General features: G+C 40.5%; 1 protein-coding gene across 1 annotated transcript; it reads left to right on the forward strand.

The window, feature by feature from the left end:
* The first annotated feature begins 4,872 nt into the window (after window positions 1–4,872).
* OR5BA1B (olfactory receptor family 5 subfamily BA member 1B) lies at window positions 4,873–5,832 on the forward strand. The gene has a single exon (XM_001497940.3). The coding sequence runs from the start codon at window positions 4,873–4,875 to the stop codon at window positions 5,830–5,832; it is 960 nt and encodes a 319-aa protein (XP_001497990.3).
* Window positions 5,833–25,298: the final 19,466 nt, after the last annotated feature.

Consider the following 25,298-nt stretch of genomic DNA (forward strand, 5'->3'; position numbering starts at 1 on the left):
ATAACCACCCCCTGCTCCAGTAGACTCAACTGAGCCCAGCATGATGCAGTCTCAGGAGAGCACTGTTAGCTGACAAATGGATAGGGAGGAAGCCATCTCTGTCAGCCTGCCCTCAAAGCACAGTCAGAGAGAAGAAAAGGAGAGAAAGAACCACAATTAGAAGATGATCGGTGTGCATTTTTGCTCCTGGTTAACGATTCTGTTGGCTCCTCCTTATGCCCAGCAGCATTTCCTGTGCTTAGAAGCTAGCTTCATTTCTGAAAAATATAATTTTTTGGAATTGCTAATATAAATAAACTACACAGTCTGTTAACAAGGCCCCTAGTGCCCCCGCAGGTGATTCCCTGGCAGCCAAAGCCAGGAGAGCTTCCTAGAGAGGGTCAGGCCCAAGAACCCTTGCCCTATGTGCCTTCAACTCCTCTCGGTGCTCTACTGCTGCTGGGACACAGAAACCAAAAGAAAAGAAACTTACCATTAGCCCTACCTAGCCCTAGACCCACACTCTCTGGAACTCGGTGTCACCAACTTGTTTGACCAGTATTAAGGCCCAGGACAGGCCCTCAACGTCCAGCAGAGATGGACCCTTTGGTCATTCAGTCAGAATAGCTGGGTAAACTGTCCCCCAGGTACCTGCAAGCTCCCGAGGGGCAAGATGACTTTTCTTCATCCAGACTTCAGTATCCAAGGAAGAGACACGAAGGTTTCAACTTGTTCCTGATGAGTCTTTCTGCTGGCAAGAATGGAACCATAAGTGCCAGTTCCTCAAGGAGACCCTAACCTCCCTCTACCTCAAGCCCAAAGCAAGTGGCCATATCTACAGGGGATACTCTGTTCTTCCCTGAGGCTTGAACAGGAACCCAGGAGAGGCTAGGGGGCGTGGGTGGGTTTCAAGGACCTCCCCAGACCTCTGAACCTCCAAAGCCACCTGCGATCAAGAGGAGATGGAGGTAGCTTTATAAACTCTGATGAGACTGTGATGCACCCACAGCTTCAGTCCTGAGCATCACATTCTGTTTGCTTGAGCTGTGTGCCTTGTCATCCAGTCAGGATGTGTGGCTAGCCCAAAAACAGCTCTAGGGAGGGAAACCTGAAAGATACCGACTGGAGTGCAAGTGAGTCCCAGAATCACCCCAAGCGGCTGGGCTGAGAGGATCTTGAGTGGAGGTGTGCAAGGCTGGGGAGCACCGTCTGCTAAGGTTGGTATTTGTCTTTGGAAATTCTACTGAATTCTACCAGAGCTGATTCACAAATCTGAGTTTACCCGTTCTCTTCAGCTTCCTCTCCCCCAAAATCTGGACCCACACCATCCTCTAGTCTGTCAGACTTTAAGCATTTCCTGAGATCCCACTGCATTCAGGAGTACCAAGTAATCTCTTCCAGCTCACCATCCATTACGTGTACATAATCTCACTTGTGGTGGGATGGAAGTGAATGTTTATCAAGTACCTACCTTGTTTCCAGAAGTGTACTACGTACATTGACACACATTGTCTTTCAGTCCTCATGAAACTGAGGTTCAAAGAGGTTAAGTAACTCTACCGTGTTTCCTGACTCTTTCCAATGTGTCTTTCGCCTAGTAAATGTTTACTAAGGAGATTAACTGTTGCACTTCCCTCTCTCCTCCACCTAGCCCTACCTTCCACATTCTTCAAGGCCCTGCCTGTGCCTCCTCTTGCTGAAGTCTTCCCAAATGACCCTGATAGGTTCATACTACCAAGCAGGTACCACTTAACTTCACTCTTGTTTCATGGGAGAAAGTTTGTCCCTCAACAAAAGTTCAGATCCTAAATGACCAAAGCTATGTCTTAACAATATTTTCAACAGTAGTTGTTTACACACTTTAAACAACCTTAATTGTGTAAGTCCTTTTTAACAACTGTAATTATTCAAATATTTTTGGATAACAGTAGTTGTTGAAGTGTTTGCTGTTCGGTTGATACAAAACTGAGAACAGGTTCTGCTTTCAGAAGTTAAAATGTTATAAGGACACAAAACAATCCAATGGAGGGAAAGAAAAACTTAGAAACATCGACAAAGCTCTGTTAAACAATTCCAAATACACCTGTGAGAGTAAAATTCAGCAACCAGATTACAACAGCACACAAACAGAGAATTCACTTGGGTAATGAAGGCTGACTATAAGAGCTGAGGGATGGCTTTGTGGGATTTATGGAGGAAATCTGGAGGTCCTTCACAAACCGAGAGCCTCAGAATACACCTGTAAGGCAGTAGGTCAAGGTCACCACAATCAAGTATTATTGATAGATGTGCCTCTGAAAGAATTAAACAGTCATCTGCAGTTGGGATGGAAGTAGTAGAGGGTTAGGAGAGAATGAAGTCTAGAGCACGGAAAGCTGGTGAGAGGGGGGGAGTTGGGAGGAGGACAAGAAACCTCATTTACTGGAGAGCAGGATCCAGGAATTCTACCTGGGTAGAGAAATGAGTCAGGGAGGAAGTTGACCTGGCTAGTTAAACTTCAAGACTGAATCATGTAATAGGATTCTGCCACACCACCAGGACCCCGACGTTTGGGATTGCATAATCTGACCTTTACTCCAAGCAGAAAGTTGGTCTGTGAAGGGCATGAGGTGTTCCAGTGAATTCTCCTAAAGTAACGTAATCACAAGACAGGTCTGAGAGGAAGGAGAGGCAGCAGGACAGAGGCCGCATCATGGAGCTGACTAGTTCTTCTAAGTCCACTGTCCTCAAACTAAGGTTGTGTACTCCTGAGAGTGAAGTGAAGACTTTTCTATAGATTCATAGGCAAACCATATTTAAAGGAACCCAATTTCTAGAACCTCAATGTCCATATCTCCTCTTTCATAAAAATAAACCCTTAAAAATGCATCTGTCACGGAAATACTGTTCTCCTTTCTCATCTCCCACTTCACAATTGTCCTTCTCCCATTTTGAAAAGAAATGCATGCTTCTAACCCATCCTGAATCTTAGCATAAGGCATTTTCCCAGCATACAAAACTTCCAAGATACCACACAAAGAGTTAATTTCATAAATAGGTAAGTGTTGAAAAAGTAAATGACTTTAATCACCTCCTATAAAATCCTTTTTAAGTCAGATGGAAATCTTTCAACAAAATGGAGGGAGAGTCTTTGCAAATTGACAGATGATTGAGTGTTAAAAATAATTTTTCATGATACATCACTATGTGATTCTTGGCGTTAACTAAGAAGGAGGTCAACGAATTGAATGGCATTACCATAACAAAACTGCTTATATGCCTAACTATTCATCTGTGTTAACAATGTTTCTCAGAACTTCCTACTTAATGCACAAAATATTTGCCAGGGATCACTGCTATGGCTGGCCAAAGTAGTTAAATAGATCCTTGTGAACTGGGTAGACCCTCCTAAAACTGTCTATTACAATCAGGTAAAAAATGCCTTTATTCTGGATACATACACATGGTTTCTTTTCATGTTGCCTGGGGCTACACTAGCGCAAAGTTCCATACCCAGACGGGAAGTTTGGGGAAGATGCACTTAGTCACTGTCAGATTGTCAGGACCAGGTAGGACCTCAGAGACCTTCCAAGCCAGACCTTGACTTTGACAATGAGGAGTCAGAAGCCCAGAGAGAGGAGAATTGCCCAAAGTAACAGAGCTAATAGGCAACAGAGTCAGAACTAGAAAGCAGGTCTCTATCCCATCAGTCCAGTGCTCTTTCTGCCATACCCTGTACCTGTTACAACTGATGGGGAAAAAAATGAGGCTGTTCTGTGTTCTTTTACAATGTGACACCACATTTCTTCCTTGTCATCTACATAAACTGTTTAACATGGAACAAGAGGTCGGTGAGGTTTTCCTAGGACTGATTTTCAGGATGTAGTCCAGACTCTCAAAGAGAAAGGAGATGAGGGGCAGAAGAGAGAGAGAAGTGTGGAGAGGAAGGAAAGGACTCTGGGCATTTCCAGTTCGTCTATGGATAAAGATCTTGGAGCACATTCAAGCAAGCATTCAAACACCGTTTTCAAGCTGATGGTCTCCCAGGTGATGTTAAACTCAATATATTCTCAGAGGATGACATGGTTATGCTGTATAGGAAGGGATGCTTAAATATAAGACAGAATAAACACCGATACATGCTACAACGTGGATGAACCTTGAAAACATTAAGTGAAAGAAGCCAGACAGAAAACGCCATATATTGTATGACTCCACTTATATGAACTGTCCAGAATAGGCATATCCATAGAGACAGAAAATAGATTATGGCTGCCAGGGGCTGGGAGAAGAAGAAAATAGAGAGTGACTACTAATGAGTGCAAGATTTTCTTTTTGGGGTGATGAAATTGTAATCCAATTAAATAGTGGGGATGGTTGCACAATCTTGTGAATATTCTAACAACCACTGAATTGTACACTTTAAAATGGTGAATTTGATGGTGTGTAAGTTAAATCTTGATTTTAAAAAAGACAGAAAGCAATAGTTGCCAAATAGAGGCATTAACATAGTTACAGGTACAGGGGCAAGATATTGGGGAAGAGGCCTCATATGTATTGATCACTTGCAGTGTCCCAGACATTAAGATATTTCACATTCATTTTTTTTTATTTAAGCCAGTGAGCAACCTTGAGAAGTAGGCATATTTTCTCCATTTCACAGATGAGAAAACTAAGGCTCATAGGTATAGCTTACCCAAGGATACACAACTGGTTAGTATCATAGTCAGAATTAAGACATGGATCTGCCTGGATTCACAGCCTGCATCCTACCACTACGGCATGATACTTCCTGTTAGCTTCTTGTAGAAGAAACCTTATACTTGATTGGCATTCTTCCTCACTGTACCTCACACGGTGGGGGACATGCTCAAGTAACATTGTCTGAGTAATTATCAATTGTCTCCTCTGCAGATGACACCTGGAGAACTAGCTCTTGCCAGTGGCAACCACACCCCAGTTACCCAGTTCATCTTGCTGGGATTCTCCAATTATCCAGAACTCCAGCAGCTTCTTTTTGGAGTCTTCCTGCTCATCTATGCCGTGACAGTGGTGAGCAACTTGGGAATGATAGTTCTCATCTTCACAGACTCCTGTCTCCAAAGCCCCATGTATTTTTTCCTCAGTGTCCTCTCTTTTCTTGATATCTGTTATTCTTCTGTGATCACACCCAAGCTATTGGTCAACTTTCTGGCTTCAGACAAGTCCATTACTTTTTGGGGCTGTGTGGTCCAGATGACCTTCTTTGTGGCACATGCAACAGCTGAGAGCTTCCTGCTGGCCTCCATGGCCTATGACCGCTTCATGGCTATCTGCCAACCCCTCCATTATGGTTCTTCCATGACCAAAGGGACCTGTCTCCAGCTGGTGGCTGCTTCCTATGCATTCGGTGGAGTTAACTCTGCTATTCAGACTGGGAATGCCTTCACCCTGCCTTTCTGTGGGCCCAACCAAGTAACACACTACTTCTGTGACATCCCACCCCTTCTCCGCCTGGCCTGTGGCAACAAAGACACAGCAGGAATGGTCCTCTATATCTTCTCTGCTCTAGTTACCCTTCTGCCTGCTGCAGTTATCCTCACTTCATACAGCTTAGTCTTGGTGGCCATTGGGAAGATGCGCTCAGCAGCTGGGAAGAAGAAGGCCCTCTCAACATGTGCCTCCCATTTCCTGGCCATTACCATTTTCTATGGTACTGTGGTTTCCACCTATGACCAGCCTCATGGACCCACTTATGATACCAAGGACCAAGTAGTTTCTGTCTTCTATACCACGATAATTCCCATGCTCAACCCCTTCATCTATAGTCTCTGTAACAAGAATGTAAAGGAAGCCCTACAGAGGAAGCTCCAGGTCAACATCTTTCCCTGCTGAGCCCTGCAAGCTTGTTTGTTAGAATGGGAAATGCATAGCATCTTCCAAACCACATTATGAATTGAGCTAACTGAGAACAGTCCTGGTTTCAAAGGAGGTGGTAGAAGTAGGGAAGAAAGAGTAAATATCATACTTTGTACAGAGCATTGCAGTTTTTAAAGCATCTTCTTATCCATTACTGTATTGAATTTTTGTCACTATATTGTGAGGCAGCCATTGTTATGACGATCTAATTTTACAAACGAAGGGTACCTGACTCAGTAAAAATAAGTTAATTATCTAAATTCATATAGTTAATGAGAGAGTGAATATTCAACATCAGGACTTCCACACCAAACCCAGGGATATTTCAATTACGCCACAGCCACAAGTTAAGTCTTTTCTTGGCAGTTCATCATAACTTCCAAGAAATATCAGAGAAGGGACAGCACAATCATTCCTGTTTTGACACTGATTTAGTAAAGTGGAGGTATGCATCAAGTGGCTCAGTTCTTTCTTCCTGTTCCAAAAGGAAAGATGACCAGGATAAATGTGTCTTTATTCCTCATTGCTACTGCATTTTGCTGAGCTGTCTCATTAAAGAAAACCTCAGGATCAAGAGAGACCTTTCTTCATACAGCTTGTTTCTTCTAGCCATAGGTATGTACTTGTGTCATAAATCTCACAGGTGTGTGGGGGTGTGTTTGTGTGTGTGTGATATTTGGGAAGTTACAACAATATACAAGACATTGTGTTTAATGAGATTGATTCAAAAAATTTATATTTGGCCTGACCACCTTTAAAAATACATGTAATATGGTGAGGAGGAGGGATCAAAGATGGCGCCATGAGTAGTCCTCTTTGTCTCTCCCCCTTCGAGTCTACAATTATTTGGACACTTATCGCTTGACAAAGGATATCCAGACAGCATCTCAGGACGTCTGAGATACCCACGCGACTATACATCGGAAGGTGGACGGACTTTCCTCTGGGAGGATGTGGAAATAGGTGAAAACTCTCAGACCCCGACTGAGCAGCCTAGTACCTGCAAGCGGCTTTCTTCCAACGGACGCCCCCAGAGGATCTACACACATCTAGGGCAGGAGCGAGCACACAACAGAGGAGCGACGGTGGAAACAGGTGACCAGAACCCTACCTAAACCCCCAGCAATTACTCCTAAACGCAGAGGGAAACTTTGGAGTTGCACACCTGAGCCCGTGGGGAGACCCCGCCGGGTGTTCGCGGTGCCCGGAGGGTCCCAGAGAGAGTCGCTGAGGGTACGGAGGTCTCCCAGCAGCCGTTGCCCGCCCTGTGGGACTAGGGATTGCCGGAGATCTCGGAGAGGACCGGGTCTGGGGGAAGTTTCAAAGGCCGGCTCTGTGACTCGGAGGGGAAGAGCCGGAGTTCCGCCCGGGCAGCAGACAAAACTCTTTGTCTGCCATTAGCAGAGGGGCTACGCCCAGCATTCACGGCTCCGGGAGAGGCCCGGAGAGAATCCCAGAGGGCGGGGCGACCCCCAGCTGCAGTTGCCCGCCCCGTGGGACTAGGGATAGCTGGAGATCTCGGAGAGGACTGGGGCTGGGGGGAGTTCCAGAGACCCAGCTTCGTAGCCTAGGGGGAAACCCTACAGGCTCACAGCAGCCTTAGGGAAAGCCTCTGCACAGCACCAGTAGAAGGCACCCAGCCACCAGCCACAAGGCTGGAAGACCCCAGGGCAAAAGCAGCATAGCTAGGTGAACTAACCACAGACTGTAGAAGATGCCAATAGCTCTCCTGTGACCCATAGAGGACAAGTGAGATTTTGTGGGTGCCGACAGCAACGGAGCGACAAATATAAGTGATCCCACCCCTGGCCGCTGGAAAAGCCCATAACACCGTTGCAGACCCCAAGGAGAGAGCACATCTAGGTGGGCTGCAACCGTAGGCACCAGCAGCCTGAAGCCCCCTGTGACGGCCCCCACGGCAGAGGAGGGAATCCAAAGGGCCACTGTGGCTACGAGGAGGGGCCCAGGCCCAGTTAGCAACTGCGGACAGGGTTCCTGGTTGGTGCAGTATAAACAGCTGCTCCCCCACCGCAGCAGCTGAAACAAGTGAAAGGAGCAACTAAACTCTATCTCCATGCGGAGGCACAAATCAACAACATCAAGCAATATGAAAAAATACATTAAATCTCCAGAACAGAAAGAAAGTAACAAATACACAGAAAACAATCCCAAAGAAAATGAGATATATAACCTAAATGATGACGACTTCAAAACAGCCATCATTAAAATACTCAATGAGTTAAGAGAGAATTCTGACTGACAACTCAACGAGTTCAGGAGTTATGTCACAAAAGAGTTTGATACGATAAAGAAGAACCAAACAGAAATATTGGAAATAAAAAACACAATAGAGGAGAGTAAGAAAAATCTAGATGCTCTGAACAGTAGGGCCAATAATATGGAGGAAAGAATTAGCAATTTGGAAGATGGCAATATAGAATTGCTGCAGGCAGAGGAGGAGAGAGAAGCAAGACTAAAAAGAAATGAAGAATCTCTCCGAGAATTATCAGACACAATTAGGAGATGCAACGTAAGGATTATAGGTATACCAGAGGGAGAAGAGAAGGAGAAAGGGGCAGAAAACCTATTCAAAGAAATAATGGCTGACAACTTCCCAAAGCTGGTGAGGGAGATGGATCTTCAGGTGACAGAAGCCAATAGATCTCCAAACTTTATCAATGCAAGACCAACTCCACGGCATATAGTAGTGAAGCTAGCAAAAGTCAACGACAAGGAGAAAATACTAAGGACAGCCAGGCAAAAGAAACTAACCTACAAAGGAACGCCCATCAGGCTATCAGCAGATTTCTCAGCAGAAACTTTACAAGCTAGAAGAGAGTGGAATGATATATTCAAAAATCTGAAGGACAAAAATCTACAGCCGAGAATTCTCTACCCAGCGAAAATATCCTTCAAATACGATGGAGAAATAAAAACTTTCCCAGATAAACAAAAATTAAGGGAGTTCATTGCCACAAAACCTCCTCTTCAGGAAATGCTCAGGAAAACCCTCATTCCTGAAAAATCCAAAAAAGGAAAGGGGCTACAAAACCAAGAGCAGAGGAGATAAGTAGAAGGACAACAACAGAGAGTAGCAGCTCTACATCAGAACAGATTAAACCGTGGGACGAGAAACAAAGGAAACTGAAGAAAACCAGAAAACAAGACACAAAATGGTAGTGGTAGGCCCCCACATCTCAATAATCACTCTAAATGTAAACGGATTGAACTCCCCAATCAAAAGACACAGAGTGGCAGGATGGATCAAAGAACACGACCCAACAATATGCTGCCTCCAGGAAACACACCACAGCCCCAAAGACAAACACAGACTCAGAGTGAAGGGATGGAGAACAATACTCCAAGCTAATAATGAACAAAAGAAAGCAAGTGTCGCTATACTAATATCAGACAAGGTAGATTTCAAAGCAAAACAGATAAAGAAAGATAAAGAGGGACAGTATATAATGATAAAAGGGACTCTCCACCAAGAAGACATAACACTTATAAATATATACACACCCAACACAGGAGCACCAAAATTTGTAAAGCAACTCTTAATAGAACTAAAAGAAGACATCAACAATACAATAATAGTAGGGGACCTCAACACACCATTAACACCAATGGACAGAACATCCAGACAGAAAATCAACAAGGAAATAATAGAATTAAATGAAAAATTAGTCCAGATGGACTTAATAGATATATATAGAACTCTTCAGCCAAAAACAGCAGGATACACATTCTTCTCAAGTGCACATGGAACATTCTCAAGGATTGACCATATTTTGGGAACCAAAGCAAACATCAATAAATACAAGAGAGTTGAAATAATATCAAGCATCTTTTCTGATCATAATACTATTAAACTAGAAATCAACTACAAGAAAAAAGCAGAGAAAGGTGCAAAAATGTGGAGACTAAACAACACGCTTCTCAACAATGGATCATGGAAGAAATTAAAGAAGAAATCAAATTTTATCTGGAGACTAATGAAAATGAGAACACGACATACCAAATCATTTGGGATGCAGCAAAAGCAGTCCTAAGAGGGAAAATCATCGCAATACAGGCTCACCTCACTAAACAAGAAAAAGCTCACATGAGCAACCTCAAATGACACCTAACAGAACTAGAAAAAGAAGAACAAACAAAGCCCAGAGTCAGTAGAAGGAGGGAAATAATAAAAATAAGAGCAGAAATAAACGATATTGAAACAAAAAAGACAATAGACAGGATCAATGAAACAAAGAGTTGGTTCTTCAACAGAATTAACAAAATTGACAAACCCCTAGCCAGACTCACCAAGAAAAGAAGAGAGAAATCGCAAATTAATAAAATTAGGAATGACAGAGGAGAAATCACAACAGATACCAATGAAATACAAGAGATCATAAGAGAATACTATGAAAAACTATATGCCAACAAATTGAACAACCTGGAAGAAATGGACAAATTCCTAGACTCCTACAATCTCCCCAAACTGAATCAGGAAGAAATGGAGAATCTGAATAGGCCAATCACAAGTAAGGAAATAGAAACGGTAATCAAACACCTCCCCAAAAATAAGAGTCCAGGACCAGACGGCTTCTCTGGAGAATTCTACCAAACATTCAAAGAAGACTTAATACCTATTCTTCTCAAACTGTTCCAGAAAATTGAGAAAGATGGAGAACTCCCTAACACATTCTATGAAGCCAACATCACTCTGATCCCCAAACCTGACAAGGACAACACAAAGAAGGAGAACTACAGGCCGATATCACTGATGAACATAGATGCAAAAATGCTCAACAAAATTTTGGCAAACCGATTACAGCAATACATCAAAAAGATTATACACCATGATCAAGTGGGATTTATACCAGGGACACAGGGATGGTTCAACATCCGCAAGTCAATCAACGTGATACACTACATCAACAAAATGAAAAACAAAAACCACATGATCATCTCAATAGATGCAGAGAAAGCATTCGACAAGATCCAACACCCATTTATGATAAAAACCCTCAGTAAAACGGGTATAGAAGGAAAGTACCTCAACATAATAAAGGCCATATATGATAGACCCACAGCCAACATCATACTCAATGGACAAAAACTGAAAGCCATCCCTCTGAGGACAGGAACAAGACAAGGGTGCCCACTTTCACCACTCCTATTCAACATAGTACTGGAGGTGCTGGCCAGAGCAATTCGGCAGGAAAAAGAAATAAAAGGAATCCAAATAGGTAACAAAGAAGTAAAACTCTCGTTGTTTGCAGACGACATGATCTTATATATAGAAAACCCCAAAGAATCCACAGAAAAACTATTAGAAATAATCAACAACTACAGCAAAGTAGCAGGGTATAAAATTAACGTGCATAAATCAGTAGCATTTCTATACACTAACAATGAACTAACAGAAAAAAACTCAAGAACTCAATCCCATTCACAATCGCAACGAAAAGAATAAAATACCTTGGGATAAATTTAACCAAGGAAGTGAAGGATCTATACAATGAAAACTACAAGACTTTCTTGAAAGAAATTGACAATGACATAAAGAGATGGAAAGACATTCCTTGCACATGGATTGGAAGAATAAACATAGTTAAAATGTCCATACTACCTAAAGCAGTCTACAGATTCAATGATATCCCAATCAGAATCCCAAGAACATTCTTCACAGATATAGAACAAACAATCCTAAAATTCATATGGGGCAACAAAAGACCGCGAATTGCTAAAGCAATCCTGAGCAAGAAAAACAAAGCCGGCAGAATCACAATCCCCGATTTCAAAACATACTACAAATCTACAGTGATCAAAACAGCATGGTACTGGTACAAAAACAGGTCCACAGATCAATGGAACAGAATTGAAAGCCCAGAGATAAAACCACACATCTATGGACAGCTAATCTTTGACAAAGGAGCAAAGGGCCTACAATGGAGAAAAGAAAGTCTCTTCAACAAATGGTGCTGGGAAAACTGGACAGCCACATGCAAAAGATTGAAAATTGACCATTCTTTTTCACCACACACCAAAATAAACTCAAAATGGATCAAAGACCTAAAGATTAGACCTGAGACAGTAAGTCTTTTGGAAGAGAATATAGGCAGTACACTCTTTGACATCAGTTTCAAAAGAATCTTTTCGGACACTGTAACTCCTCAGTTGAGGGAAACAATAGAAAGAATAAACAAATGGGACTTCATCAGACTAAAGAGCTTCTTCAAGGCAAGGGAAAACAGGATTGAAACAAAAAAACAGCTCACTAATTGGGAAAAAATATTTACAAGCCACTTATCTGACAAAGGGTTAATCTTCATAATATACAAAGAACTCACATGGCTTAACAACAAAAAAACAAACAACCCAATCAAAAAATGGGCAGAGGACATGAACAGACATTTCTCAAAAGAAGATATGAATATGGCCAATAGACACATGAAAAGATGTTCATCATCGCTAATCATCAGGGAAATGCAAATCAAAACTACACTAAGATATCACCTTACACCCGTTAGATTGGCAAAAACATCCAAAACCAAGAGTGACAAATGTTGGAGAGGTTGTGGAGAAAAAGGAACCCTCATACACTGTTGGTGGGAATGCAAACTGGTACAGCCACTATGGAAAACAGTATGGAGATTTCTCAAAAAGTTAAAAATAGAAATACCCTATGACCCAGCCATCCCATTACTGGGTATCTATCCTAAGAACCTGATATCAGAAATCTCAAGAGTCCGTTGCACCCCTATGTTCATCGCAGCATTATTTACAATAGCCAAGACGTGGAACCAGCCTACATGCCCAGAAACTGATGATTGGATAAAGAAGATGTGGTATATATACACAATGGAATACTACTCAGCCATAAAAATAGACAAAATCGGCCCATTCACAACAACGTGGATGGACCTCGAGGGTATTATGTTAAGCGAAATAAGCCAGTCAGAGAAAGACGAACTCTATATGACTCCACTCATAGGTGGAAATTAGCATATTGAGAAGGAGATCTGATCGGTGGTTACCAGGGAAAAGGGGGGGTGGGGGGAGGGCACAGAGGGGGAAGTGGTGTACCCACAACATGACTAACAAAAATGTACAACTGAAATCTCACAAGGTTGTAATCTATCATAACATTAATAAAAAAAATACATGTAATATGGTGAGTATATGTGTTTTAGAGAATCACACAAATGAAAAAGCTAAACCCGACCTAATTCAGGGTTGCACACTGGATAGGAAGGTATGCTCTTAAGCTAATGCAAAGTCCTAACGTGAACAGAGTCAGCTTCACTCTGAGATTTTTGGATCATTAAAAAGGCTTTTTTCAGATCATCTTAAGTAAATTGGTCTAAATATAGAAAATCTTACTATATAAACAGTTTTTATTACAGCCTCATTTTTGAAAACAAAAAATTAGGAACAATGAAAACATTCAAAGGAGGAAATGGATTAAATAGTTTATCCCCTGGATGGATTATATTGCAACTACTAGAAATTATGTTTATGTGATTGCACCAATATAACAAAAGTGATGGCAAAAATCCTGAGAAGAACACATAAAAATATAAGTGATGGTTGTATCAGAGTGATAGCTCAATGGGAAAAATGTTTTGCTTTCTCAAAAATTTTCCACAGCTTTTTTAATGAGCATGTTTAATTTTGATACTTCATTCTAAAAAGGAATAATTTTAAAAATCCTTTCCAGGAAGCTGAGTGTGAAAATTTCTCACTTTTGTCTTCTTTCATTAAGCAAATATTTACTGAATCCTCCTAAACTCCACATTTCCTTAACTGACAATCTAAGTTTTTAGTCCATGCCTGCAATTGAGATCAAGACTGGAATATTATGGTGAAGAGACTTGGTAAAAGTTAACCTAATTCACTCACTTGTAAAAGTATTTATGAGGCAATTAGTGGCAACACATGGTGGAGTCCCTATCTGGATTAATAACCAGAACATGTACTGGTCAGGCAGCTTATGCTACAGTAAAAAATAAACCCCATAATGTCAGTAAGTTAACACCACAAAGGCTTCCACCTCAGCTAAATTTGAGATGGATCAGATGACTCACCAGGGTAACTTTTATCCATCCATCAGTATCTGGGCCCCTTTCATCTTCCAATGCTACCATTTCATCCCATGCCCTCGAAGATTTTAATAGTGGGGGAAATGATCAAGAAGGTCACGTAGAGTGTTTTTAACTACCTGGCCTAAGGCTGGTTCACTTCACTTCAACCTTCACGCCGTTAGCCTGAAACCAGTCTTATGGCTTCAACATAACTGCAAAGGAGTTGGTAAATACTCTTTTTTATCCAGAGAGAGGAAAACTAAATGAAATTTAGTAAATGCACAGCTTTGTCTGTGTCACTGGTGAATTGCCCAGTTGATTAGACCATCATCTGTAAAGCATTCTACAATATCACTAGCCTAAATTAGAAATAAGGTGCCGGTTAGCTCATGTTTCTACATGATTGAAGCAGACCATTTCTTTGTGTGGAAATTTTAAAATATCCCTTGTGCATGTTGAGCTATCATTGTTGAATATTTTTTGAATCACATGCTTAAATTCCATGATGCTACTACAAGGAGTAAGACTAACTCTGAGACAAGCTAGTGAATGGTTGCCTGAAGTTAGAGGTCATATATACCCTGAATTCTAAAGCTAAATACACAGCATAGTAGTATTTACTAAGAGTGATCTTATCTAAGTTTAAACTCTCATGCATATGACATGGCTCTACTATATGATTTTAATTAATAAACTATCAGTTGCTATCCACCTCACCTACATAAATATTGAACAAATATTTACAGACTTTCAATCAGAAGTGTGGTGAATAATTATCTTGTCTCATTCACTATTGTATCCTCGGTGTCTAGAACAGTGCCTGGTACATTGTAGGCATTTGATAAATATCTGTTCAAAAAATAAATGAATGGGCATCTACATGCTTCTTTTCCTTCAACTAGTTGCATTGTCATCACATGACAGCTTTTGAGAAATATAGAATCTGGGACCCCACCGAGATGTACTAACTCAGAATCTGCATTTTAACAAGATCCTAGGTGACTGGTGTATACATTAAAGTTTGAGAAGGGTTGATCCACATGCCTCAATCCAGCTCTAAATCCAAGTGTGAATGTGGTATGCAATTATTCTCCTCCCAGTACTCACAGTTTAGTCTAGGAGATGTTTCTTAGCAGAAGGACAAGCATGGCAAAAGCCAAGAAGTGAGAAAACTATGTATCCTCTTCCCTTATCCATTTTCATCATTGTGTGAGACATACATTAAAATGGGCATTGGAAGGAGAATCAGCATGAATGGGGGGCATCATGTTGCCTAAGTGTGAATGGGATGATAGGACGGCAATGCCCCCGACCTTGTCTTTTTTTTTTAATTTTAAAATTTTTATTTATTTTTATTTATTTTTGGAGGAAGATTAGTCCTGAACTAACATCTGCTCCCAATCCTCCTCTTTGTTGCTCAGGAAGACTGGCCCTGTGCTAACATCCATGCCCATCTTTCTTTACGTTACTTGTGGGATGCCTACCATAGCATGGCTACACATGGCTTGACAAGCTGTGCATCAGTCTGCACCCAGGATCTGAACCCACGAACTCCAGGCCACAGAAGTGGAACGGGTGAACTCAACTGCTGCACCACCAGGCCTGCCCCTGACATTGTCTTAATGATGGTAGAAAGGGTTGGTATCATTGGTTAACACTATGTTTGTGACTTCCCTTCCATTATGTCCTGTTGTTGCTGACAGGTGGCAGCCCAAAGCAGGACTACATTTCTGAGGCCCCCTTACATATGGATGTGGCCATGTGTCTAATTCTTACCAAAGGAATGTGATCAGGAGAGAGACTTCATTTCAAGGCATAGACTTTTGAGAAGTGGATGGGTGTTAGGACCTCTTGAATCTCTATTTCCTGTGCTGATGGGTAGAAGGGGGGTACTCCGTGGTCCTAGGGCATAGTAGAGCCACATGGAGGGAGACTGGTTTCCTAAAAAGGTAGAGAAAAGCTGCATTCTAACTGGGAACATGGGAACAAGAAATAAACTCTAATTTGTTAAGCCACTGAAATTGGGTGTTTCCTTATTAAAGCTGTTAGAGTTACCTGAACTAGAACAATGAACTTTAAGGTGTTTTTTACCAGCTGATACAGCCCTCTCCTTTCTCCCAGCTGCCTGTCTGAATGCCATCATCATCTCTCCACTGATCACAGCATCATTTGGAGATGCATCTCCCAGTGACCTGTTTCCAAGAGCAATACTGATCCAAGCAATATCTAAAAGTAAGCAAAGTCAACGTCATTTTGTCATTTGTGGGCCCTTCCCTCTAAAGGGCAATATGTTGTGATCCTACTTTTACAGATGAAGAAAAGAAGATCCAAGTTAAGTCATCCAAGTTCTCAGATAAAAAGAAGATATATAGGACTTGGTTTTCCAATAAACATTTGAAAAATTCACTGGCAATTAGAGAAATGAAAATTAAAACCCCAAGATACACTTTTATACTCTCCAAAATAACAAAAATAAAAAACTCAGACAATCCAAATGTTAGTAATGGCTGTGTGCAAATTGAGCTGACCACTTTTTACAACAATTTGGCATCAAATTAAAAAGTTAAACACCTGATCCAGCAGTTCTACGAGTAGGCATATAATCAGGAGAAATTCTTGCACATTTGCATTATGAAACGTACCAGAAATGCTTACAGCAGCATTGTCTGTCATAGCAAAAAAGTGGAAGCAACACAAATGTCTGTCAACAGTAGAAATGGATGAATAAAACAGAACACATTCACACAGGAGAAACTAAACAGCAGCAAAAATAAATTAACTACAGATCTACTTATCAGTAAGCATGTGTCTCTAAAACACAAGGTTGAGTGAAGTAAGGAAGTAAGAGAAGAATGCACACATATAGTTTTAATATAGTCTTAAAATATTTTAAATATATATAAAGACAAAGATGAAGACCACAAAGTTGACAAAGAAATAAAACTAAACTCAAATACTCAGACTCAAAATCCAGTGCTGTTTCCACTATACCATTCCTTTGTCCCAAGGCAGTAGATGAACTGACTCCAGGGAATTTATCTATTTCTAATTCATGCTGCAGCTGGGTGGGTCAAAGGCCACTATAGAAATAGATAAACTATTGGAAGCTCCAGTGGCCTGATCATTTTTATTTAGATAGCCTTGGATTGGGAGTGGGTAGGAAAGTTATCTTCCTGTTCAGACAATCCCTGCCTCTCCTGGAAATGCTCTGGGAAGTGGAATGCTTGAAATTTGAACTTTATACTTACATGTTTTATTTGTTTGGAAGGAAAGGAGGAAGGGAGGCGATACAATTCAGAGATCTAAATAGAATTATAAAGTCTCAAATATGATATAATTGCTTAATTTGATTTTGTATTTGAATTTTATGCACAGTATACATGAATATTTAAACTATCAAGAATAGATTATGCTTTAAATACTAACAATCAAATTTAATTTTCTGGTGTAACTTTGAAATTCAAAAATCCTTGTTCATTTGGTTTATTTGAAATGATATTTGGAAAAGATAAAACTTTACAGTTGGGTATAAAGACTTCATAATAGTAATTATGCAAATGATAGAGCAGGAGTTTGCATTAACATGAAAGTCTTTTCAATACTCTTCAGAAACTTGTAAAGAGAATATTTAAACAGCGATCATCTTTCTCACTTCATAAAGGAGCCTACAACAAGCTATATCACTGTCAATAGCTTGACAGACTATGAACTTCCCTCTGTGAAGTGTTAGCTGATGCTGGTTCTCAGCCCATTTAGAATAAGTGCTTATCTGAGACCCCAAACTCTCCTGAACAAGAAGTGTACTTTTTTTCTAGACAAGTTCTCTTTTGAGCTCCTCATCTGCCAGATGGCAAAAACATTGTCTCTATCAATTCAAGTCAATTTCAGTCAATTTAGCAGTCACTCTCAAGAGCCCCCCACACACACTTGCTGCTTCCCTTTCTCAGGGATTAAAGAGTACCTAGGAACAAGGATGTGATAGATAGGGATATTGCCTGGTCTTCAGTCATGCTCTGTCCATGCTGGCATTTACCATAACATCCTATTCCCATCTGGTCTCCAATTGCCAGACCATGAAATCATAGTCATGACTCCATGTCCCAAAAGGATAGCCTTTCTATACTCTCAGCTACTCCTTCTAGAGTATCGGACACATGTACCCACTCTTCCATGACACTCTGGGTCTGTGGGAAAGTTGTCTCAGGCTCTCTCTGCCTGACACTGCCACACAGCCATTTCTTTTCAATTGATCCACACCTCTAGAGGTGGGGAAGCTCTAGAGATTGGGCCACAGAATTCCTTCCTAGGGATTCACCAGCCTTTCAACTCACTTCTGCTTTGAATTTATTCACTTTACAAGCCAAGGGAGTTTTTACTTAGTCTTTGAAAGAAAGGCACTGGAAAAACTGGCTCTTATTGATCACATATTCTTATACATTTGTAGTTAAGGCATGAGTTTATGCTCTGGATTATAGATGGTTCCAGGTTTTGAAGTTCAAAAGCTTTTTATCAGAAAAGTTTTCTCTCTTTGTTAAGTTTCCAAAACAAGATTGCCTTTATTTTGGGATCTACACTATGTTGCAGCAACATCAAGAAAATAGAAGTGATTCTGAAAAACAGTGAAGCAACTGGGAAATAAAATACTGGTTGAATTTTTTAAAATGAAATAAAAGGTCAGCAAGAGTAAAGAGTTCTCATTAAGGAACGTGCAATAGGGATGTCTTAGTCTATTCCAGCTGCTATACCAAAATGTCGTTGAACAACTTTTGAACAACTATATATTTCTCACAGTTCTGGAGGCTGGAAGTCCAAGATCAAGGTGTTGGCAGATTCAATGTCTATTGAGGGCCCACTTCCTGGTTCGTAGATGGCTGTCTTCTCACAGAGTCCTCACATAGTGGAAGGAGAAAGGGAGCTCTCTGGGGTCTCCTTCATAAGGGCACAAATCCCATTCATGAGAGCTTAGCCCTCATTACCTAAGCACCTTCCAAAGGCCACACCTCCAAATACCATCACATTCAAAATTAGTTTTCAAAATATGAATTTTAGGGGGGCACAAACGTTCAGTCTGTAGCAAAGGAGATATTCCTGCAACACAGGGGGCCTCCTAAAGACCCCACCACTGGCTACATATGAGAAAAAAGTACTGCTTATCATGTAGATGTATTTTAATCTGATGCACAGATTAAAACAACCAGTTACACAAAACTTTGGCTGATTTTCCATATCCCTTCTCACATAGGCCAACCCTCCAAAGAAGGAGAGCTCTGAGGAGGGAAAAGGAAGGAGAGGAAAAAGTATATTGATTCCTCCATCTCCATTTCAGGTCCAGGAGAGATATAAGGCTCTAAATCTGGTATGAGATTGAGATATCAATTTAGACTAGATTCCTTAATATCTGTGATAGATAGTCTCCAAAGTTAACCTCCATCAACTCTCTCTTTCTTTGAATGCACACACTGCTCCTCACATCAAGATGTGGAATCTATTTTTTTTCCTCTCTGGTATGGGCTGAGCTCATGACTTTCTTCTTTAAACAACAGAATATAATGGAAATGCAGTCCCAGGTCTAGTTTTTAAGACAACTGAATGTTTCCATGTCCTTCCTCTTGGAAGCCACATAAGAAATCTTACTACCCTATATTTCTCCAAAGAACATGAAAATGCTAATTTGAAAAGATATGTGCACCCCTATCTTCACTGCAGCATTATTCACAATATCCAAGACATGGAAGCAACCCACGTGCCCATCAACTGATGAAGAAGATGTGGTATATGTATACATTGGAATACTACTCAGCCATAAAAAAGACAAAACTGTCCCATTTGCAAAAACATGGATGAAACTCGAGGGTATTCTGTTAAGCAAAATAAGCCAGACAGAGAAAGACAAATACTCTATGACTTCACTCATATGTGGAAGATAAATAAACACATGGATAAAGAGAACAGATTAATGATTACCAGAGGGGAGGGGGTGGGCAAAAGGGATAAAGGGGCACATATGAATAGTGACGGATAAAAACTAGACTATTGGTGGTGAGCATGATGTATTCTACACAGAAACTGACACATAATAATGTACACCTGAACTCATGAAATGTTATAAACCAATATGACCTCAATAAAATAATAAAGAAATAAAAAATAAAGAAAAGTAAAGGGGCTGGCCCCGTGGCCGAGTGGTTAAGTTCGCGCGCTCCGCTGCAGGCGGCCCAGTGTTTCGTCGGTTCGAATCCTGGGCGTGGACATGGCACTGCTCGTCAGACCACGCTGAGGCAGCGTCCCACATGCCACAACTAGAGGAACCCACAACGAAGAATACACAACTATGTACCGGGGGGCTTTGGGGAGAAAAAGGAAAAAATAAAATCTTTAAAAAAAAAAAAAAAGAAAAGTAAAATAAATAGATAAATAAAAAGCAAATTTGCCTGTTACTTTATCCTCAAATTGAGTTTATTTGGGAATAGCCAAAAGAATTGCAATTCGGGATGTGTGTGCTATAGCAAACCAGAGGAAAATTCAGAAAACAAAGGAGGGGAGTTGCCTTTAAAGAGAAAAAGGGGGAGTAGGAAAAGGCTGTTCTAAACAAAAACCCATTGGAGAAAGTAGAAGTTCAGGGTGTCAACAGCTTCTCATAGGCTGAGCTGCAGCTTCAGTGCATCTCATCGGCTGTGTTGCTGTCAGGTGGGAAGAGAAATCTTCCTTCAGTAGTGAGGTAATTTTACTTCCTGTGGAAGATGCAGCCTCCATCTCGTCTTGTCTAGTGTAAATGCAATGTGTGCTAGCGCATGAGAGCTCCCCCTAAAGGCCTTCCTAACTCCACTTTTGTTAAGGGTTCTTTTATTAATTTCTACATATTTCATATTTCTCAGCCTCTTCCCGTTATTCAGTATAATTTCAGGAAGCCATTGTATCTGTTGTGCAGTAGAATGTAATGATGAAGGGGATGTTTGAGGAAGATGGGCACAATATCTTATGGTATGTAGGATAGTACAGATCCATAGGACACACCAGTCTCCAACCCTGCAAAGGGGACTTTTGGATCCTTCCAGACTGCATCCACTGCCTTTCCAAGCCCTTTATAAACCTCTATACTCCAGGGCTCCATCCTAGCCTCAGAAGCCTAGAGACTGGATTTCCTCCATACAAACAAGCTTAACAAAACTCTGTGTAATAACTTCCCAGTGGAGCAGGAGGACTTTCCAAATACATAGGAGAGGAGTCAACATCTTACTCCTTCACATGGGAGCCGCTCACTCTCAAATATTCTTGTCGGCTCTTCCAGTTCTCAGACTCTTCCTCAGGGAACCAAAATACAGACAAAGAAATAGATTTCACAGATTGAAAGCAGAGAATTCAGTAGAATGAGAAAAGGCTGAGATTCTGAGCATTGGGCTAGACCTGTATGGAAAAACTGAAGAATAATCCAGGCAGAGAGCCCACAGGGAGACACCTGGCCCTCCATGAGACAACTGTAACACAAACAAACTTGATGCAGAGAGCCTAGGATTCACTACTGTCCTCTCTCTCCCCTTCCTGCAAGTTTCCATCCACACATGTGCCAAGCTGCCTCATCTCCATGCCCCCAATGAAACCACTGACGGGACAGAACCTGCTATGACTCATAAGATGGACTCAAAGTGTACTTACCATGTGGAAAATTATCTTAGTGCAACAGCAGCCTCCTAGTGTACCACCAGGGAGGATATTGAGCAGAAAGTCTCAGGGACCAATTAAGATGCTCAAGTCAAATTGTTGATTAAATTAGTAACCAAATTACAAGAGAAGCAAGGGGAAAGAGACAAATTTAGTAAACAGGGTGGAAGAACCACACTACCCAATTCCTGTGTTACACCATATGTATATGCCTCTCTCTCTCTCACCCTGTTGCTCTCTCTCTCTCTCTATGTATACTACAACAGCGTCCCTACTGACTTATGGTCATGAGAACACTGAGTTGAGGAAAAACAAACGTTATCAGAGGACCCTAGGTTCCTGGAACCAACGGATGTTTCATCAGAAAGATGCAGGAGCAAGTATGCCTCGCCAATATCTGTTACTCACCATTGACTTGCTAAGCAATGATGTCTTTTATCTGCATGTCTTGAGCAGAGAACAATTGGGACCAAACGTGGATATCACCAAAAGGTGCCAATTTAAGGTCTCATGAATTTTTTTTATTTCAGGAACATTGGATTATAACATTATATAGCTTTTAGATGTGCATTGTAATATATTTCAATTTCTGTGTAGATTATATCATGTTCACCACCCCAAAACTAATTATAGTCCAGCACCTCACATGTGAGCCTAATCACCCCTTTTGCCCTCCCCCCTACCCCCTTCCTGTGCGTTAACCACCAATCCAATCTCCGTTGCTATGTGTTTGTATATCGTCGTTTTTATCTTCTGCTTATGAGTGAAATCATAGGGTATTTGACTTTCTCTCTCTGGCTTATTTCACTTTGCACAATACGCTCAAGGTCCATCCATGTTGTCACAAATGGCCAGATTTCATCATTTCCTATGGCCGAGTAGTAGTCCATTGTGTATATATATCACATCTTCTTTATCCATTCATCCCTTGATGGGCACCTAGGTTGCTTCCAAGTATAATGCTGCAATGAACATAGGGGTGCATGTATCTTTATGCTTTTGTGTTTTCAAGTTCTTTGGATAAATACCCAGCAGTGAGATAGTTGGATCATATGGTAGATCTATTCTTAATTGTCTGAGGATGCTCCATACTGCTTTCCATAGTGGCTGCACCAGTTTACACTCCCACCAGCAGTGTACGAGGGTTCCCTTCTCTCCACATCCTCTCCAATACATGCTGTTTTCTGTCTTGTTAATTATAGCCATTCTGACTGGAGTAAGGTGATACCTCATTGTGATTTTGATTTGAATTTCCCTGATAGCTAATGATGTTGAGTATCTTTCCATGTGCCTGTTGGCCATCCATATACCTTCTTTAGAGAAATCTCTGTTCACGTATATTGCTCATTTTTTAATTGAGTTGTTGGTGTTTTTGTTGTTGAGATGTATGAGTTCTTTGTACATTTTGGATATTAACCCCCTATCTGATATATAGTTTGTAAATATCTTCCCCCAATTGTTAGGCTGTCTTTTCATTTTGTTTATGGTTTCCATTGCTGTGCAGAAGCTTTTCAGTTTGATGTAGTACCATTTGTTCATTTTGTCTTTTGTTTCCCTTGCCTGGTCAAACATGGTACTTAAAAATATGCTGCTAAGATCAATGTCAAAGAGCATACTGCCTATGATTTCTTCTAGAAGTTTCATGGTTTCTGGTCTTACATTCAAGTCTTTAATCCACTTTTGAGTTGATTTTTGCACATGGTGTAAGGTAATGGTCTACTTTCATTCTTTTGCATGTGGCTGTCCAGTTTTCCCAACACCATTTATTGAAAAGACTCTCCTTTCTCCATTGTATGCTCTTGGCTCCCTTGTCGAATATTAGCTGTCTATAAATGTGTGGGTTTATTTCTGGGCTCTCAGTTCTGTTCCATTTATCTGTGCCTAGGTTTTTGTGCCAGTATCATGCTGTTTTGGTTACTATGGCTTTCTAATATATTTTGAAATCAGGCAGTGTGATCTCTCCAGCTTTGTTATTTTTTCTCAAGAATCCTTTGGCTATTCAGGGTCTTTTGTTGTTCCATATAAATTTTAGGATTCTTTGTTCTATTTCTGTGAAAAATGTTGGAACTTTGATAGGGATTGTGTTGAATCTATAGATTGCTTTAGGAAGTGTGGACATTTTAACAATAATAATTCTTCCAGTCCAAGAGCATGGAATATCTTTCCATTTCTTTGTGTCTTCTTCGACTTCTTTCAACAATGTTTTATCGTTTTTGGTGTACAGATCTTTCACCTCTTGGTTAAGTTTATTCCTAAATATTTTAATTTTTTGTTGCAATTGTAAATGGGATTGTATTCGTAATTTCTCTTTCTGCTACTTCGTTGTTAGAGTATAGAATGCAACTGATTTTTGTATCTTGATTTTGTATCCTGCAACTTGACTGTATTCATTTATTATTTCTAAAAGTGTTTTAGTGGATTCTTTGGGGTTCATTATATAAAATCATGTCTTCTGCAAAGAATGACAGTTTCTCTTCTTCTTTTCCAATATGTATCCCTTTTATTTCTTTATCTTGCCTGATTGCTCTGGCTAGAACTTCCAAAACTATGTTAAATAAGAGTGGTGACAGTGGGCATCCTTGTCTGGTTCCTGTTCTTGGAGGGATAGATTTCAGTATCTCTCTGTTGACAATGATATTTGCTGTGGGTTTGTTATATATGGCCTTTATTATATTGAGGTATTTTCCTTCTATGTTCATTTTATTTAGAGCTTTTATCATAAATGGATACTGTATCTTGACAAATGCTTTCTCTGCATCTATTGAGATGATCATGTGATTTTTATTCCTCATTTTGTTAATGTGCTGTATCACATTGATAGACTTGCGGATGTTGAACCATCCCTGCATCCCCGGAATGAAACCCACTTGATCATGATGTATGATCTTTTTAATGTATTGTTGTAGTTGATTTGCTAGTATTTTGTTGAGGATTTTTCATCGATGTTCATCAGTGATATTGGCCTATAATTTTCTTTTTTTATGTTGTCTTTGGGTTTGGTATTGGGATAATGTTGGCTTCATAGAATGATATAGGAAGCCTCCTCTCCTCTTCAAGTTTTTGGAAGAGTTTGAGAAGGATAGGTATTAAGTCTTCTTTGAATGTTGACTAGAATTCACCAAAGAAGCCATCAGGTCCTGGACTTATATTTTTGGGGAGATTTTTGATTGCTGTTTCAATCTCCTTACTGGTGATTGGTCTATTCAAATTCTCTACTTCTTCTTGATCCAGTTTTGGAAGGTTGTATGTTTCTAAGAATTTATCCATTTCTTCTGGATTATCCAATTTGTTGGCGCATAGCTTTTCATAGTATTCTCTTAGTATCTTTGTATTTCTGAGGTGTCCGTTGTAATATCTCCTCTTTCAATTCTGATTTTATCTATTTGAGCCTTCTATCTTTTTTTCTTGGTGAGTCTAGCTAAGGGTTTGTCAATTTTGTTTATCTTTTCGAAGAACCAGCTCTTGGTTTCATTCATTTTTTCTATTGCTTATTTAGTCTCTATTTCATTTATTTCTGCTCTGATTTTAATTATTTCCTTCCTTCTGCTGACTTTGGCCTTTGTTTATTCTTCTTTTTCCAGTACCTTTAGATGCACTTTTAGATTGTTTATCTGGAATTTTCCTTCTTTGTTGAGGTAGGCCTGAATTGCTATAAACTTCCGTCTTAGAACCGCTTTTGCTGTATCCCACAGATTTTGGCATGTTGTA

This window comes from Equus caballus, chromosome 12 (genome assembly GCF_041296265.1).
Source record: "Equus caballus isolate H_3958 breed thoroughbred chromosome 12, TB-T2T, whole genome shotgun sequence".
In the NCBI taxonomy this organism is placed as follows: Eukaryota; Metazoa; Chordata; class Mammalia; order Perissodactyla; family Equidae; genus Equus; species Equus caballus.

What these genes read in the sequence shown, in the direction of transcription:
- OR5BA1B (XM_001497940.3), top strand. Translation starts at nt 4,873, where the DNA reads ATGACACCTGGAGAACTAGCTCTTGCCAGTGGCAACCACACCCCAGTT.